Consider the following 18,875-nt stretch of genomic DNA (forward strand, 5'->3'; position numbering starts at 1 on the left):
CAACTTCTGAGAAAGTTTCTTCTAGTCCATCCTGCTGCCCCTAGCTCCTCAGCCCAGGATCCTGACCAAGTGTCTCTCTAGCCAGGTCACTTGCAGGGTCTGTTCCGCTTTAGTCGGCCAGGTCTTCATGAATTCAAGACCCCTTCTTTTTGGGTCCCTGAAGCAGGTAAAGAGTCACTTTGCCCTTGAAGAACAAGTTACTTACCTTTGGTAACAAATTATTTGGTAGAGACTATTTAGCTGCAGATTGCTTACCTTAGAATGCTCTGGCATCTGCTTAAAATCCGGAATCTTTACTGCTGAGCAGTACACTGCGTGCGCCGTCTAGTGGCGTTGTTCGGATCCACGTGTATCGTCCGCCTCTGCGTGGTGCGGTCAGCATCGCTTGAACTGTCTGTGACGTCACGATATTCTATGTAGGCATCACCCCGGTGTGCGTACATCAGTTCTTTTCCACAACTTCCCAGGACATAAGCGCAAAGTCTTGGAAGAACCAACTTTCTCAGTTTGTCTGTGTTAAATGACATATCATGAAAAAAGGTAAAAATCTGAATATACATGATATATCCGCAGAGCGGGGAGGCATGGGTAGGTGTACGTAATCTGCAGCTAGATCGAGTCTCTACCAGATAATTAATTACCAAAGTTAAGTAACTTGTTCCTCTGATAGAGACTTCTGGTTGCAGATTTCTTACCTTAGCATAGATACCCAAAGCCATAACCTCCTGGCGGTGGGCTGCGGACATATACTTTATACAAGAAGTTCTGTAGGACTGAGCGAGCAAAATGCCCATCTCTCCTCACCTGGCTTTCAAGGAAGTAGTGCCTTGCGAATGTTTGGAAAGAAGCCCACGTTGCTGCCTGGCAGATGTCTAGGACCGGCACGCCTCAAGCCAACGCTGTGGTAGCAGCTTTCCCCCTTGTAGAGTGAGCTCTCAAGCCCTCAGGAGGCTGCTTCTTAGCCAATGTGTAGCAGATTTTAATACAGAGAATGACATAGCGTGAAATGGTTTGTTTCTGAACTGCCCAACCCTTCTTTGCACCAACGCACCCCACAAAAGAGTTGTTCATACTCCCAGAACTCTTTTGGGCGGTCAAGGTAGAACAACAATGCTCTTTTTGGGTCCAGACGGTGGAGACGCTCTTCTGCGGTGGAGCAAAGAAGGTGGGTAGGGTGATATTCTGACCCAGATGGAAAGGGTTCACCACCTTGGGGAGGAAAGAGGCACGAGTTCTGAGGACTACCTTATCAGGATATTCTGTGAGATACGGCGGTTTTGATGATAAAGCCTGCATCTCACTTACTCTCCTGGCAGATGTGGTCGCCACTAAGAAGGCTGTTTTGATAGTGAGCAGCCTGAGTGGACAATTATGTAAAGGCTCAAAAGGAGCACACATATGACAAGTGAGCACCAGATTAAGGTCCCACTGGAGCACAACAAAAGGCGTAGATGGAAACCTATGTCCAAGCCCTTCTAAGAATCTTTGTACAATAGAAGACTTAAACAAAGACTGTTGATCAGGCAATCGAAGAAAAGCCAATAAAGCAGAAAGATGGCCCTTAAGAGTCCCTAAGAGAAGCCCTGCTGGGCAAGTGTTAGAATGAAAAGAAGGATATTAGAAAGAGAAGAAGAAAGGATCAATAGACCTCTCTGAAGAATATAATACAAAACGCTTCCAACGGCAGGCGTAAACAGTCTTGGTAGAGGGACGCCTGTCAAGAAGAATGACATTACAGACTTTGGGAGGGAGGTCATAAACCATCAACTCCCGCCGCTCAATCTCCATGCATGAAGCCGCAGAGTTGACAGGTTCGGATGGAGAACCTTCCCCTGCTGCTGCAACAGAAGATCCTCCCGAAGAGGCAACCTGATCGGAGGATTGATGCTCATTTTGAGAAGCTCTGGATACCAGACTCTTCGTGCCCAATCAGGAGCCGCTAGGATTATTTGGGCCCGGTCGTTCTTGATTTTCTTGAGAACTTTGGGCAAAAGTGATATGGGCGGAAAGGCATACAGAAGGTCTGAACTCCACTTGCGACGAAAAGCATCACCTAGCGATAGCCGACTTGGAAACTCCAACGTGCAGTACTGCTGACATTGGGCGTTCTCTTCGGAGGTGAACAGATCTAACAAAAGCTCTCCCCACTGCTGAACGAGTCCTTGCGCTACCTCCGAATGGAGACACCATTTGTGATCCGCTAAGCATCGCCAGCTGAGTTTGTCGACTCTGGCGTTGAGAACCTGCAAGGTGTTGAACCACCAGAGTTATGCCCTGCTGTTCCAGCCACGTCCAGAGACGTAAAGCCTTTTGACAAAGGATCCATGACCCCACACTGCCCTGCTTGTTGCAGTACCACATTGCGGTAGTGTTGTCCATGAACACCTGCACTAACTTCCCTTTCAGAACAGGAAGAAATGCTTTCAATGCTAGCCGGATAGCCTGAAGCTCCAAGTTGATATGAAGCCCAAATTCCGCCAGAGACCATAGACCTTTGATCTCCCCCTCTCCCAGATGGCTGCCACATCCCAGGAGTGATTCATCTATCACTATCGTGAGATCTGGTTGGGAGAAGGGAGAGGAGTCTGCCTTTAACCCAATTGCACCCACCACTGCAGGTCGTTTGCAGTTCCCTCTGAGATCTGAACCATGTCGGTAAGATTTCCCTGATGCTGTGCCCATTGGAACTTCAGGTCCCACTGCAGAGCCCTCATATACCATCTGGCATGTTTGACTAATAGGATGCAGGAAGCCATGAGTCCCAAAAGCCTCAGAGCCTGTCTCACCGAAATCCAAGATAAAGGGCGAAACATCGGTATCATAACCTGAATATCCTGGACTCGCTACTCAGGAGGATAGGCCCGAAACTGCACTGTGTCTAGAACAGCTGCGATGAAAGGGAGCTTCTGGGAGGGTCAGGTTTGACATTGGCACCTTTATAGTGAAACTCAGCGAATGCAGGAGGTCTGCCGTAGTCTGAAGATGAGTGACGAGAGCCTGGGGCGCTAGAGCCTTCAACAGCCAGTCGTCCAGGTAGGGGAAGACTGAAATACCCAACCTGCGCAGATGAGCTGCCTCCACCGCAATCACTTTGGAGAACACCCGAGGGGCACTGGTGAGACCGAAGGGGAGCACAGTAAACTGAAAGTGCTTGTGGCCCACCTTGAACCGCAAGTAACCAATGTGGCCGGGCAGGATGGGGATGTGAAAACACACATCCTGAAAGTCTAACGACACCATTCAGTTTCCTTGGTATAGGGCAGACAAGACCTAAGCAAGAGTAAGCATCTTGAATTTCTCCATTTTGAGGAAGAGATTGACGTCCCTTAAAGCCAAGACAGGGCGAAGACCCTTGTTGTTCTTCGTAATCAGAAAGTAGCGGGAATAACAAGCACTGCCTACCTCTGACATCGGGACCCTTTCTATGGCTCCCTTGGCCAAGAGAGCCTTAACTTCCTCGTGGAGTAAGATCAAATGATTCTCCATAAGTCGTTCTTTTACTGGAGAGATAGAGGGAAGGAAAGACTGGAAGGGGAAGGAATAGCCTTTCTGTATGATCTGAAAGGCCCATTTGTCCGATGTTATGGATCGCCAGTGAGAGAGATGAAATTAATACTTCCCTCCAACTGGGCGGACATGGTCTTGCAGAACCATACAAGGAGGTCTTGAGCGTTGTGGAAGGGAGGGGATGGGTGGTGGACAACCTCTGGCTAGACCCTCTGGGTCTGAAGGTACAACAACCTCGTCATCTCACAGGATGCTGTGAAGCCAGAGTACAGTGGCTAACCTGTGGTAGGCGTGGTACCACGCCCCTCCTGAAGCCTCGAAAGGAGCGACAGAGACTGCTGAAGAGACGGCGCTGAGAGGCCCAAGGATCTGGCCGTAGCTCGAGAATCCTTTAACTTTTCAAGCGCAGTCTCTGCCTTTTCACCATAAAGGAGTAAGCCATCAAAAAGGCATGTCCATCATGTTTGGCTGGACATCCCCCGAAAAGCCAGTGGTACGTAGCCAGGCATGGCGTCGGAGGGCCACTGTCGAAGAAATCGCCCTGCCCAATGAGTCGGTTGTGTCCAAGGCACACCTGATGGCAAAATTGGCTGCATCTCTCCCATCCTTGACAGCTTGGGTGAATGTCCCCCGTACGCCCTCCGGGACCTGGGGCAGTATTTGTGCCACTGTGTCCCATAAAGTATAGGAAAAACAGCTCAATAGGCAAGAGGTGTTTACCGACCTCAATGCCAGGCTGAGGGAAGAAAACAACTTCTCTCCAAGTTGGTCCAGCCTCTTGGATTCCCTATCTGGGGGAGCGGAAGGGAAGGCACCACAGGAAGTGGAGGCTTGGACCACCAAGCTCTCCATGGTGGGGTGTTGGGTGAGGAAACTAGGGTCAGTTGGAACTGGCCTATGGCGGCAGCCAATTGCCCTATTCACAGGAGCCCCTGTGCTGGGTTTGGACCATGTTCCCAGAAGGACATCTGTGAGGGCTTCATTAAAGGGTAACATCGGTTCCAATGTAGCAACCCCTAGCTGAAGCATCTCCGTCAGGAGATTAGTCCTGACTAGCACCGTAGGCAAGACTAGGTCCAAAACCTCGGCTGCCCTACGCACCACCATAGCATAAGATGCCCCCTCCTCCGTAGCCAGGGCAGGAGGAGAAAGCATGCCAGTATCTGGAGAAGTAGCCAGTACACTGGCTTCTCCTAGATCCTCATACCAGTTCCCATGCTCCAATCCATATTCCAAAGGGTCCTCAGACCCCTCTCACTCCTCACCTGTGCCTGGCTGTTCCAAATAAGCCTCAGGGACTGATCTGGGTCTAATCAGCGCCACCCAAGTCTGAATCGGTGGCACACGACGTCGTTCCAGCTCTGGATCATCCAGAATGAGGATGGGGCTACCACCACCAGTGGGTGTTGGTGGTGGAGGGAGCGTCGCCGTCAGGCCCTGCACCGGAGGAGGTTGACTGAGAACCCGGCGCCGATCCGGATTGAAGGACAAATACAAGGTTGACATGGAGCATTGTCTTTACAATCTCGTTGATTGACTGAGATCACTGCTTCAACTGCTTGCTTTTTAGACACTACCTTTTCCTTCTGTGTGAAACACTCCTTTAGAGTGCCTGTGTTTTCAAGCAGTTTCCCTTGTGTACATCACTCCCTCTGCACTCTGTGTTGCTCTTTGTTGCCTGACTGCATTTTCCACCCCCTCCCTCTTGTGCTTACCTGTATGGCTCTCCTCATTACTTCCCCACACATGCACTCTCCATGTTGCTTTCCCCCAACCCCATCTTGCTTTCGCTTCTGCCCCTCCTGTGTTGCTTTTTTGTCCCCCCTCCCTTTCCTGTGTTGCTTTGCCGTTCCCGTTTTGCTTGTGCTACCCATGCCTACTTTAAAAAGATGCATTTGTCGATTTTATTTGCTTTTTAGTTAACAATCCAACTCTGGTGGGTAACTAAAAAGAAAAACAGCCCATGTCATTTTGTAGTCACACATGCATCATGGGGCCCCCAAAGGCACCAAGCCCGAAGCAGCCGATGTTGAATCCGATGGGGCCCTGCTGACCCCGAAGACCCACCCGAGGGTGCACCCTACTCAAAAGCAAGGCACATAGCCTCGTAAAATTGCTTAATTTGAGCGGGGTTGCTCTGGTTACCAGAAAGGGAGGGGGTGAAGACATGGAGTCGACCCTGGTGACTGCTCTGCAGAGCCGCGTTCGGAACGTCGACGTTCCCTGGACAGCTGACGGTCGTGTCGAAGTCCGCTTGGATGACGACTTCTTTTTGTGCCTCTTACCTGAATGCCCCGATTACCTCGAATGTGAGGAAGATGACTTGGGGCTCCTAGAGCGGGACCGTGATCTCCTCAGAGTCGCGCCGACTGAAGACGGCTGCCGGGCTGCTAGAAGTTTTCTCACTTTCTCAAGGCCTTCGGAGCTATGGCCCGACAGTCGGAGTACGACTTAGCATCGTGGTCCTTCTCAAAGCAATAGAGACAAACTTGGTGCGGATCAGTGACTGAAATGGCACAATGACATGCGCCACACGGTTTGAATCCAGTCTTCCTCATAGTCATTCGCACAGACAATCGAAAAAGTATTCAACGATACATCGAAAAAAGGATAGCTCTATCCTGACCTGTGCTTAACCATTGCGGAAGGAAAAGGACTAACGTACGCGCATTGGGGTGGAACGACGCCATCCAACGGTGCACGCAGGGTACTGCTCAGCAGAACAAAATCCGGATTCTAAGCTGAAGCTAGGGAATTCTAAAGTAAGGAATCTGCCGCTAGAAGTCTCTAACAGATAAGTTACAGTCCCTGGGTGGAACATGAAATCAGGGGTCATTGAGCACATGTGTGATTTCTCTTTTTGCTACAAAAGCCAGAATTCAAAAGTCAGAAGAACAAATTATTCTTCTGGCAGGCTGCCTTCTTCAGATGGATTCGTCCCAGGTGTAGGGATGTTTTTAGGTGGTCCCAAATTTGTCCTCTGCTCTAACAATGTTCTTGCAACACCCTCCACCTACTTCTGCAGCACTTGCTCTTTACCTTACTGTAAACTTGACCAGACACCCCGGTTTTGAGATGGCAGTTGAAACTGGTTTTCCCTTCTGCTGTGTCCACAGCCTGCCTATCTAGTGGGCAATGAATAGGGGAATCCCTAATGAGCATTTGAAAGAGGTAGTGCTAAAGCTGCCCTTTGTTTTACCAACTGTTCCCTATAAACTCCCAGATAGCTAATCCCCACCAAGTGGTCAGCGTTTAATACCAATCAGTCTTTCCTGGCTCAAAGGAAAGCCATTGCCCTCTGAGCCAGTCATTTACTCTCCCAGTCAAAAAGTGTATTTCAGCTTTGGAAACATTAGCAGACTGTTTTTTCTCCCTCCTGAGAGTGGGGACGGAAAAGTCTAGAAGGGTCTTAGGAGTGAACAGGTGAAGCTCTCCACGGAATCTCCAAGTCAAACGAGGTAGTGCTAAATGGTCCTTTTTTAGGCCTACTGTTCCTCTCCACTCCTAGATAGCTAAACCCTGATAAGTGGTCAGACGTTAATGAACAAGTTACTTACCTTCGGTAACGCGTTTTCTGGTGGATACAGTATCGGAAAATAGACCCTCAATTATTGTAATGCAAGGTTCTGACGTCAGCAGTGGAAGGATGCAAAACATCCAATCTAAACACGATGAGAAAGAAATGCTCCTCTGGGATGGAGAAACATAAGATTAGGGAGAAAGGGCACGAAACTGAATAAAAGCACATTTACTAGGCCCTTTTACTTAACTGCACCATATCTGTACATGGACAAGGTATCTACAGCACATGTGGTGACTATGTGGGTTGATTCTGGAGGTCCTGAATTTTTCTGTACTTCAATTGTGACCTCATAGTATCAGAAATAAGCACCTATGGAAATTTCACGCATGTTCTTTCACTACGTGTACCAGCTTTATGAGACAGCATGTGAAACGTTTATTACAAAAAATATAGATTTCAAAACTAACTGCTAAATTCAATCACATTCTCAAAGCAATGGTGCCAAAAACAAAATTATTTCAAGAAGGAAATATGAAACATGGTAGAATACGATATGAAGAGAGTGAGAGTTGTATTAGTAGCCCAAACAATAGATGTTAACAATCAGAATAAGTTATTAAAGCATACGGGTAAAAATACAATGAAACGCACGACCATAAAAAATTAAGAAAAAGATTAAAGGAAGCCATGCGGGCTTCTATTCCATCTGCAGAATGAGGAAATAAACCATCTTACCCTATATCTTCCGATATGCTCCTTCCTCCTTCAAATGCTCCTTCCTCCTTCAATCACACCTCTGCTTAAAACCTTAATGACCTCGCTAACTTTAGACAGATCTCCTTGCTTCTCTTCCTCTCTACATTCCATGAGCGCCTCGTTCTTACAAGGTAGCAGTTTTTCTACCTTATTCTATCTGGCTTTCCGCCTGGTCATTACACTCAGACATTTATCTCCATTCTTGACATAATAAACAGTACCCCATTCTAATCCTACTTATCTCTCTGCTGCTTTTGACAATGTGAGCCATTCTATTCATGTCTTCTCTTTGGGCATCTCAGCTGTGCTGACCTGGATTCACTCTCCATATGTGGGACTGTTCCTTCTCAGTTTCCTGGAATGGAATGCCCAGTGCTTAATTTCAAGCTGGTGGCTGCAGATGGAGCCCATCAATAGCCATTTTTTGGGACAGGGACTTTTTTTCTTTAATCATCAGAATATTTATGTTATTATCGGACATTGGCTCAGAAAAAGAGAAACGCAGAAAAGAGAAAGACTAGGACACAATGACAAAGGAAGAAAGCAGGGATGAAAAGGAACCTTCAGAAGAAACATAACGGGGCACTGAGTGTATGTTAGTAGATGAAAGACATTCAACAGTGCTGTCCAACACCTTGGAGAAAATAAGAAAGTTATGCCATGGCAAGTTTTGTTTTCCAAATTAAACACTGGAACTTATCCACCCTCTAATCTCAGGCTTCTCCAAAAAGAGCTCCAGTTACCTGCAACTACCTCTACAGTGTGCATCCCAGTGAACTAAATTATAAGCTTTTGCTTGGTTGAATTTATATGTACACCAACATTGAAAAGCATGTGTTTGAAAAGGAAATATGTGTATGTTCAGAATTCATATGCTAGCGTTTGGAAAGTAGTGGTTACATTCCCAAAATATATTTAAAGCTGAGATTTGAGTGAGAAAAATTGAATAGTGTTGCAGAGACTATAACTATTATTGTTAACTTGTTGCAAGGGGAATTGCAGGCATGTTTTTCGAAGTATTCCTCATGTAGAGGCATTCCACATTGACTATGCATTTTTTGTAATACTGCTGACAACGGTGCTTCGTGTACGAGGTAAACTAATGTAACCTTCCCAGATGGGGTCTTACTACTTTTCCAATAATAGTAGTTTGAGAGGATTTTCATTGAACATAAGTAGCTTTTGCTAAAAAGGCTGGAGACTCCTGCTCTATCCACTTCACTAATAGGTGCCTCAGTCTTTGGACCTCTCTTCTTCTCTCTCTAGATTATCACTTTACTATCCATCATCTCATCTTATGGCCTAAGGACACATTTTTAGGTAGATAACTCTCAATTATTTTTTATTTTTTTTATTCCCACCTTTTTCTTTCTCTCTTCAGGAAAGTGTCTGCTGTTGTCTTTTTGCCAGTCAGGTCCGGATGACTCTCCTTTTCTAAAACTCAGTCCCACTAAGAGTGTCCACTTTTCATTTAGGTATTTTTTTCCTGCTCTTATATTTAGATTTCTTCATCTGCCTGTAACATCTGCTTCATTTTGAGCTCTGCTCTCAACTTCGCTCCCCAGATTGTTGCTGCAATTGAATCCTGTCAACATCAGCTCTTAAATAGTTACAAAATTAGGCCTTTCACTCCTTTTAACTCCCTGAACTTCTGCCATACTCTTGTTCCATCTCACTAACTATTGCTTCACTGTGGAACTGCCTAAAAAGCCTGGTACTCTATGCATTTGTCTTCTTTCCTCTTTTGTACCCCGCTCCATAAAATCACCTTATCGTTATCAACTGTGTCTTCTGTTGGCATTAAGCAGTAAATACTGCTTTCTTTCATGGTTATCACTATCTCTCCTCCTCTTTTGTATAGCTTTCTTTTCTGAGCCTGTTTCCTTTCTTCCTCCTGATCTTCCTGTGCACCCTCATGTTAAGGCTCCTTTTAAAATATTTGCCCACCGTGCTTGGTCAAAGATACAAGAACAAGGATATAAAGTACCTCACCATTTTTACTATGGATATCACACTTGGAATTGTATTTTGGAGTTGGTGTGTGGAGAAGACTAAGATGAATGTACACCATTATCTAGACATTCTTTGGCCACAGCAGATCAACATACACACACAATGATGAGGTTACTTTGAGGAACAGAAAACAAACAATATAAGGTTGGTTTGAGAATCATAAAGCCCAGCAAAACTGAAATCTCTGGTTGGTAAGTAATATTTTATGTTTAATGAATCTATATGGTAATGTCCAGAGACTGAAAAAATACCATATTTTTAACTTTCAATACTGCCTAAACTAAAACTCTTCTAAGGCCGACGAGCAGAAATATGCTGACTTTGCAGTCAGTGTACAGTTAGCTAGTAATCTCTAAATGATCATTACTTACAGAACTTTGAGTTCTTTCAGACCAGACAGGGCCTTCGGATGGATGAAAGCCAGGTCATTGCCAGCCAGCCGTCTGGAAAAAAATTGAAATAATAGTTGAGACTCCTAAAGAGAGCTTTCCATCAACAGCAGAAACAATCAAAGTATTCAAAGTAACAACTAATTGTTTGTGAGAGTTCAACTGCACTTCTCACGACACAGCAAGTAAATGCAATAAAAGACAATTTTACATTTCGGGGGTTTAAATGCCTGACGTGTTTTACTGTTTGGCTCCAAGATTAGAACATTGTTACTCTGTAGATTCACAGATTCTTAAATCTGTCAATGGGGAAAAATGTCCACTTTATGAATCTTTAAGTGCAAAAAGATAAAAACTGTGTTACTTTGTTTCACCAGTCAGAAATGCAGGGTTAAAGGACAAAGCTCAAACAAGAATACTAAAAAGACAGCACCAATTTAACAAGCCTGAAGGCTAAGTTTCAAAATAGCTTTTGATTAAGGCATTTTAGCCGTGCTCCTTGCCCTGTTCCCTTTCAGACCAGGCCAAGGACACTATAATACTTCATGCGCAGCCGCAGCATGCAAAACAAAAGAACCCTGGTCTACATTAAAGGCTTAACAATGTTGTCACTGGAAAAAAACAGCATTTAGACAAACTGCATTTTTGCACCCAAAATTGATTGCACACAAAAGTACTGTAGACTGGCAGAAGCAAACGCTGACGTCTCTGAAAACCCCCCCAAAAAACAAAAACAAACAACAAGCATTTGCAAGGCAATGGGTCTCACGTTTGTTCGAGTTAAAGCTATTAGCGCTGCAAACTCCTAACCAGACTTTTCTTCCCACATAAACTGAAAATGAAAGTAAACAGTTTCACATAAGCAAGCCAATAGCCGCCATGAGAGCAAAGCAGACACACAAAAGGAAACAGAAGTTTGCTCGCAGTGAAACATATTGGCAAAAGTGCAATTATCCTTGTAACCGGCAAAAGTGAAATTATCCATGTAACCAGCGAAAGTGCAATTATGCGTGTAACAGGGTCGATGTCATGCAAAGCGCTCGACTGCTGTCCAGCGAGATCGCGCTGCCTACGAAATAAAGAGAAAAAGTAGTCCAGAAACCATACGGAAAACATGGAGCCTCATATGTTTTCAGTAGTTGGCCAATGCACTCGAGGCAGGCTAAACACCGGAAAAGGCTTGACGTGGGCATGCCTTTCACTAATTAAATCAAGCGTCTTTTAAAAGGCAAGCCCACGAACCAACCAAACTGATAGGCGTGACATGGGTGTGGTGAAAAGCCCACAGAGGGATTACACCAGGGACAGAGCGCTTTGCGTGTACGACCCTAAAACGTTTCTGCACTGACCACTGATTAGAAAACTCTGTTGTGGCACGGCTGACTGCAATGTAATGTCTTTGTGGACACCGGGTGAATGAGTGCAACATAATTGAATCATTCACTATATACAGTGCTCAGAAATGTAGAAACAATGTAATCTGCTACACTGTCCCCACTGAAATACAAAATTCAGAGTTACAACACTAGACATCTATCACTCATGGACTCCCGCCTTCCTATTACAAGACAAAATACCGTCAATTGCCGAAGCATAAATACTTTCACGAACAAGCACCTCCTAATAGCCTACATAGCACCATCCACACTCCAAGTACCATGGCCTTGCTTACTCGGCCCCCCTCCACTCCCAAGAATCAGGTGAACTAGACTGAGGCATTAGCTTTAGCTCAGCCATGCCCTCTGGACCTTTGGCCTCCACAAATATTTTACAAAAAAGCATAGTCTTTTCATGGGTCTTACCACTTTTAGTGTTAAAACTCGCTTATACTCGGATTGGCCTTTCTCATACTAAACTACAGAAACAGTCTTTCCATAGATCTGCTGCTCAAACAATAAATAAACTTCAACTGCTTAAGCATCAAACTGTCCTATAACTGCACACTAGTGTCATGAACCGGGTCCCAATCAAAAATGTAGAGTTCATGACACTTTGCCTCACTTACAGATTATTTAAGGCCCAAACTCCAGGCACTTTTCTAATGCCTTCCTATGGAATCTAATGACCAGGTGTCTAAGGTGAACTTCAGAAATCCTACTGCCTGTCCATTGGCAGAGCCACTAGTGTGTTGGAGACAGATAAGATAACCCCCAAGCATCCTTCCTTTAGAGTGCTAATCTTGTCCACCCTTTTCCCTACCCTCCATGCTTGTTCTTGGAAGTATTTATGCACAGGCGATTGAGAGAAATTCACCCTTGAATGTGAAGGAGGGAGTCCATGATGGATTATTGTTGTAACTGACTTTTGAGCTTCAATGGGGACACATTGCAGCAAATTGCGTTGTTTCTAAATTTCTGAGTAATATTTCAAAAACCTCAGTTTTAAGGGACACTCCCGTTCCAGACAGTAAAGACACATACACTACTGTTAAATGAAAGCTGACTTCCAACCCAAATAAGAATTAGACATTTCAATATCTCTTTAATGGCCTGGAATGGCAATTGCTGGAGCAATACCTTTCTACGTGCAGCATATGACTCTGTATTGTGCAGGGCATGACTTGAGGAGAGGACAGCACAGTCATCTATTCCATGCCTTTGTTCAATTTTATAGAGTATAAAGCGGTGACTCTCTAGCTATTTGTTAAATGTTGTGTGCGTTAGTGACAGAGCGCTGTACATCATTAACCTCTTAGCTGCTGCCCGTCCCCCCCCCCCCCCCACCCCCCCCCCCCCACCCCCAGTGCTGAGCCTTTTTTTGGCTATTTGGGGTAGTTCGTGCTTAGGCCTTCATAACGTTTTGTCCACATAAGCTATCCATGCCAAATTTGCGTCCTTTTTTTCCAACATCCTATGGATTCTAATGGTACCCAGAGTTTGTGATTTCCCCTGGAGGAGACCAAGAAATTTGCCAAACTACAGTGAAAAGTTAGTTTTTTTTTTTTTTTTTAAATAGGAAAAAAGGGCTGCCGAAGAAGGCTTGTGGTTTTTTCTCTGAAAATGGCATCAACAAAGGGTTTCTAGTGCTAAAATCACCATCTTCCCACCTTTCAGGAACGGGCAGACTTGAATCAGAAAACCACATTTTTCAACACAATTTTGGCATTTTACTGGGACGTACCCCATTTTTACTATTTTTGGTGCTTTCAGCCTCCTTCCAGTTAGTGACAGGAATGGGTGTGAAACCAATGCTGGATCCCGGAAAAGCTAAACATTTCTGAAAAGTAGACAAAACTCTGAATTCAGCAAGGGGTCATTTGTGTAGATCCTACAAGGTTTTCCTACAGAAAATAACAGCTGAAATAAAAAAATATTGAAAGTGAGTAGAAAAAAACAGCCATTTTTCTCCACGTTTTACTCTAACTTTTTCCTGCAATGTCAGATTTTTTAAAGCAATATACCGTTATGTGTGCTTGACTCTTCTGGTTGCAAGGATATATAGGGCTTGTAGGTTCATCAAGATCCCTTGGTACCCAGAGCCAGTAAATGAGGTGCACCTTGCAATGGGTTTTCATTCTATACCGGGTATACAGCAATTCATTTGCTGAAATATAAAGAGTGAAAAATAGGTATCAAGAAAACCTTTGTATTTCCAAAATGGGCATAAGATAAGTTGTCGAGAAGCAGTGGTTATTTGCACATCTCTGAATTCCAGGGTGCCCATACTAACATGTGAATTACAGGCCATTTCTCAAATAGACGTCTTTTTTACACACTGTCTTACATTTGGAAGGACAAAATGTAGAGAAAGACAAAGGGCAATAACACATGTTTTGCTATTCTGTGTTTCCCCAAGTCTCCCGATAAAAATGGTACCTCACTTGTGCTGGTAGGCCTAGCGCCCGCAACAGGTTATGCCCCAAAACACAACGTGGACACATCACATTTTCCCAAAGAAAACATTCCTGTTTTTTGCAAAGTGCCAAGCTGTGGATTTTGGGCTCTAGCTCAGCCGGCACCTAGGGAAACCTAGCAAACCTTGGCATTTTTGAAAACTAGACACCTAGGGGAACCCAAGATGGGGTGACTTGTGGGACTCTGACCAGGTTCTGTTACCCAGAATCCTTTGCAAACCTCAAAATGTGGCTAAAAAAAAAAAAAAAAAAACTTTTTCCTCACATTTCGGTGACAGAAAGTTCTGGAATCTGAGAGGAGCCACAAATTTCCTTCCACCCAGCGTTCCCCCAAGTCTCCCGATAAAAATGGTACCTCACTTGTGCGGGTAGGCCTGGTGCCCGCGACAGGAATAGATCACACAATGGTCAATGTTGGTCCTTACATGAGGCAGCTGTTGACCCTGGGGTGATCCATTCCTGACGCAGGCACTAGGTATAGGCACTCAAATGGGGTAGTGTTTTAATCAGGACAGGTGAGGAATCACTGGGTGGTAGGAATTTTGTGGATCCCAGCATATTCCAGTAGTTTGTGTGACAGAAACGCGAGAAAAATAGAGTTTTTATTCAACATTTCAGCTTTGCAGGGTATTCTGGGTAAGAAAACTTTGGGGAATCCACACAAGTCACACCTCTGTGAAGTCCCCCGGATGTCTAGTTTCCAGAAATGTTTGGATTTGGTATGTTTCTCTATATGGCTGCCGAACCCAGGACCAAAAACATAGGTGCCTGCCTTACAAAACCAGTTTGTTTTGTGATAGATAATTTTGATGTCTCCACAATATGATTGGGCGGTGGAATTTGGGGCTGAACTAAATTGGGGAGCTCCCAAGAAAGCACTCTCTCTCTCTCTGCTTGCCGCCGCATTCACCTGCTCTCTGGGTTGGGCTAACCCACTATTACCCAGTTGCACAAACAGCTTGCGAAGGGACAGCAGGTCTGTTCTCATCACCTCCCTCATAATTTACTGGAAGAGGAGTTATCGAATGGGACTCCTCCGACTGAAAAATCACTCCCAAAGTCTGCGCCATTGTCCTATCCCTCAGATGCTGTCTCAGTATCTGATGTCTCAGTCTCTGATCCTATGTCAGAGCTGTCCTCTATAACCCGAGTGACGGCAGCAGTCATCCATCAAGATGACATCTCTGCTATTGACTAAACTGTTGCTCTAAAACACTAGCCTACCTAGACAGTCACAAAATCGATGGTGTGTGTGAGATACGTGCAACAGTAGAGGCCACCTTACCTGCGCTTCTTCCCTCAATCAGCACGTTCTTTCAAGATACTCAAAAAACACCTTGTCACATACCATTCGTCACAGTCTTTAGCACCTCCTGCACCCAGTCCAACAATCATTATTGGTACTCCCACTCCCTCCTCCTCGGATTCCCTCATTACCACCCAGTAAAAGTGCCCTTCATCTCTCCATAGTCGCCCCGCACACACATTTCATTTGTATTATAGCGCAGGTAATGGCTGACTTTACTAATGTACTCAGCTATTTACATAAAATACAGATTTGCTCTTTGCAGCAGGCATATAAACCTTCTGCGCTTCTTTATGGCACTAAAACTGCCACTAGACAAAAGTCTGATCCTTTTGTAGCAGAAACATAATCAATACTTACTTGACTTTTTTATTGCTGCCTAAAAGCTACAGTTGAAATGCAGGGGACACCTACCTACGGGAGGGGGGGCCCCCCGACAGGAAAAACTTTCAGGAAGGCCTCTCCCCTTTCTTATGAGGCCTTCCCAAACGTAGGGAAGACCGTTTGGGCCGTTTTCCCCATCGGAGCAGGAAGCAGCCTTACGGCCACTTCCTGCTCCAATGGGGAAATCAACAAGGTGACGTAATCGCGCTGACGTCACAAAGGGGTGGGTGGGGGGAGACACGGAAAAGCACCGGGAGAAAAGCTTCCGTGTCTCCCGGGGATTAAAAAACAAAAAAAAGAAATCCTCGGGTGCGATGCACCCAAGGATTTATTAACCCCCTCGCTGGTGTCGGCCACTGGTCGGGACCTGCACCAGGGAGGTAGTGTGGGCGTCGCATTTAAAGGGTTAACCCTTAACCCCAAAGCCCTGCTGAATGGAATTCAGAGTCTCAGTACAACAGTGCATTATTAAATTCAATAGGAACAGCCGCTATTCATAGAAAATGGGTAAGTATGAACAAAAAAAACAATCTTAAAACTATGACATGGTCCGGGACAGGATGTTCTGTCGTAGACAACACTTTAAGGCAGGGTGGCGTTAGCAGGTGGGGCGAAGCCTAAGACTGACTAACACTGCTATTTGTTTTGTCTACCTCCTGGTAAACAAAGTAAGTGTGGTTCATTTTTCATAACACCGGTACTCCTAGGACTCTAAAGATTAGTGCTGCTTTAACAAATCTTCAAAGCTCTGATAAGCAGTCCCAACTATTAAAAACAGCCTGCCAAAAAAACACACATTGGTTTCTGTCCCCTGAAATGAAAGCCAGGCAAGACAAACTCCCATTTCTATTTTACACTGATATATTTTAAAGAATATTAATCGAAGATAGCAAAACATATCGCCCACAAAAATGCTCCTCCATGCTCGGCAAGTCTAGAGTCGCACCCTGCAAGCCAACAATACAATGCATGGCTTTTAAACCTTCAGACAAACAAAATACTTAATCTGCATAGTAAACTCATGACATTGTGACCACCACCAACAAATGCTGCCAACTCCACCATGGGAGAGGGAGCCACAGTATCTTTACTTGTCTTTCCTATTATCCGTGGATAATCTGTACACATCCATTATGTTCTACAGCCTGCACTGAGCACCCATCTCAATAGCAGAAGATAAAAGGTGAACTGGAGCGAGGACTGCAGGAAGAAGTGGGAGCCAATGAAGGTACCAACGACAAGTAGGACTTTCAAAGGTTCTAGTGAATAAACTCAAATAATTCTCCTTTTCCTACAAGTAACAATGAAAGGACAACTATTTTGGAGACACTTTTTTATATTCTAATAACAGGAATTCTACATTTGGTACAGAAGAGAACAAGTGCTTTAATAATTCAATACGCCTACTAAAAGAAATAGCTGGAAGATATATCACTGCAGAAGCTGTGCGAGAGGGAAAAGAAACCATGGATACTAAATGTTCTTATAGCCACTTCAGAAATACTGAAAACTCAGACTGTCAGTTAAATATGCACCTGAATGTGCATCACACACAAGACCCAACCAGGTTAGGGGAACCTTGCATGAATAATTAGGTTACCTTAAGGCGTTTCCTGTTTGTTCACCTTTTGAAATCAACAAAAGACTGCATTCTACTACACTTCCGTTTCAATGGACCCTGGCATCCTTCCAGGAAACAAAAAATACAACTAGACATATATGCTAAGTGTCTGCTAACCAGTTTCCCCAAATACACATATAGCACTCAAGTAACATCCCTAGACAGAATAGGTTTTCAGTGGGGGATTGCAAAAGAGGATTCCCATGGAGTAATACGAATAAGGTACCATAATTCAGTAGAAACAGAGTAAATGTTTGGGGGCAAGATAACTGTCCAGTCATACCAAATGTGAAATCATATTTACAAAGATTGCTTCTGTGTCACGTTTAGCTTAAAAAAAAAAAAAAAAAAGCACAATTATCAAAGTAACATGAACTGTCCAGCTCTAAGGCTGGGATAAATTTGTGCTGACCTAAAAGGTTAAAACTCTGAGTTCACTTTATTTACAGAAGAGGATCTTTCGGCATCTTCCATCTAATAAGTCAACTGATAATTAAATCTCAGGCCTTGGATCCAGCAATATTATGATCTTGTGATCAGGGAAATTCAAAGAACAGCAATGGAACAGATTCCGTTAGCTGCCTACCTCTTCGATAGGCCCCCGTAAGACACATAGGTGTTTAAAGTGTGAACTGAAAGATACCGGAGGATCAATGACTGGACTTTGTAGGGAAAGCACAGAGAGCAAACTCTCAAAGACTCACCCGTGCAAATGATGGGAATCCGTGGCTTAAGAAAGGCCATCACAAAATGAGATCCATAACATCTTGTATGGTATCACAGACACAGGTTTTAAGCATTTCTGCATAGATGCAAAGAAACTATGTAGCCAGGAGCCCATATGCTGTCAGTGTACTGTGTTCACCCAGGAGACCACTGCTCATTTGGAAAGCTAATTTTGCTAGGTTTGTAAACTTGGTTGCTCTTATAGCATGATTGCCATGGACCCATGCACAGGAAAAGAAAAAGAAAGCAATTGCATGGTAGAGTGTAGATTTAAAGCACACTACTACCTGGCATAAGAATGTCGCCTATATACGTTGAAGACTTGGATAACCAGCCTGGAATTAGAATCTGTTCAATAATTCTCCAAGATGGTGTGAGAAGGTTAGGTTGGCAATGTTGCAGATGTACAAATAAGTGGGTGTCTTAAGAAGGTTTACTGTAATGGTCTAGCTCCAAAGAGAAATAACCCAAGTAGTTTAAGGCATGAGGTTACCCTTCAAGTCGTAATTCCCATCAATGCAAACTACCAGCTAAGCGCATGTTTGTTTTCCAGAGATACAGTGACATCAAGGATGTTATTTCATCACAAAGCGTGGATCCGTTTTGCAGTTTGATTGCCTTATGACTTGCAAGAGACTGCAAGATTATAAAGCAGCAAATATTTACCCCTAAAGAAATCATACCACTCCATGTATCAATCTACTGTGTATGTGCGTTCTTATGTTAAATGCAAAACTTATTAATAATTTTATTTCTGTGGCTTTATCACTGTAAAATTTCAATTAAACTTCAATGAA

At 44.4% G+C, this 18,875-nt stretch overlaps 1 protein-coding gene across 1 annotated transcript in view; it reads right to left on the bottom strand.

Annotated features, from left to right (window-relative positions):
- Nucleotides 1-18,875, bottom strand: part of LGR4 (leucine rich repeat containing G protein-coupled receptor 4) — a 285,300-nt gene that overhangs the window by 125,159 nt on the left and 141,266 nt on the right. Inside the window, exon 3 of the mRNA XM_069221966.1 lies at nt 10,171-10,242. Coding sequence (XP_069078067.1) covers nt 10,171-10,242 — 72 coding nt within the window. The remainder of the gene's footprint in view (nt 1-10,170; nt 10,243-18,875) is intronic.

This window comes from Pleurodeles waltl, chromosome 3_1 (genome assembly GCF_031143425.1).
Source record: "Pleurodeles waltl isolate 20211129_DDA chromosome 3_1, aPleWal1.hap1.20221129, whole genome shotgun sequence".
Taxonomy (NCBI): domain Eukaryota; kingdom Metazoa; phylum Chordata; class Amphibia; order Caudata; family Salamandridae; genus Pleurodeles; species Pleurodeles waltl.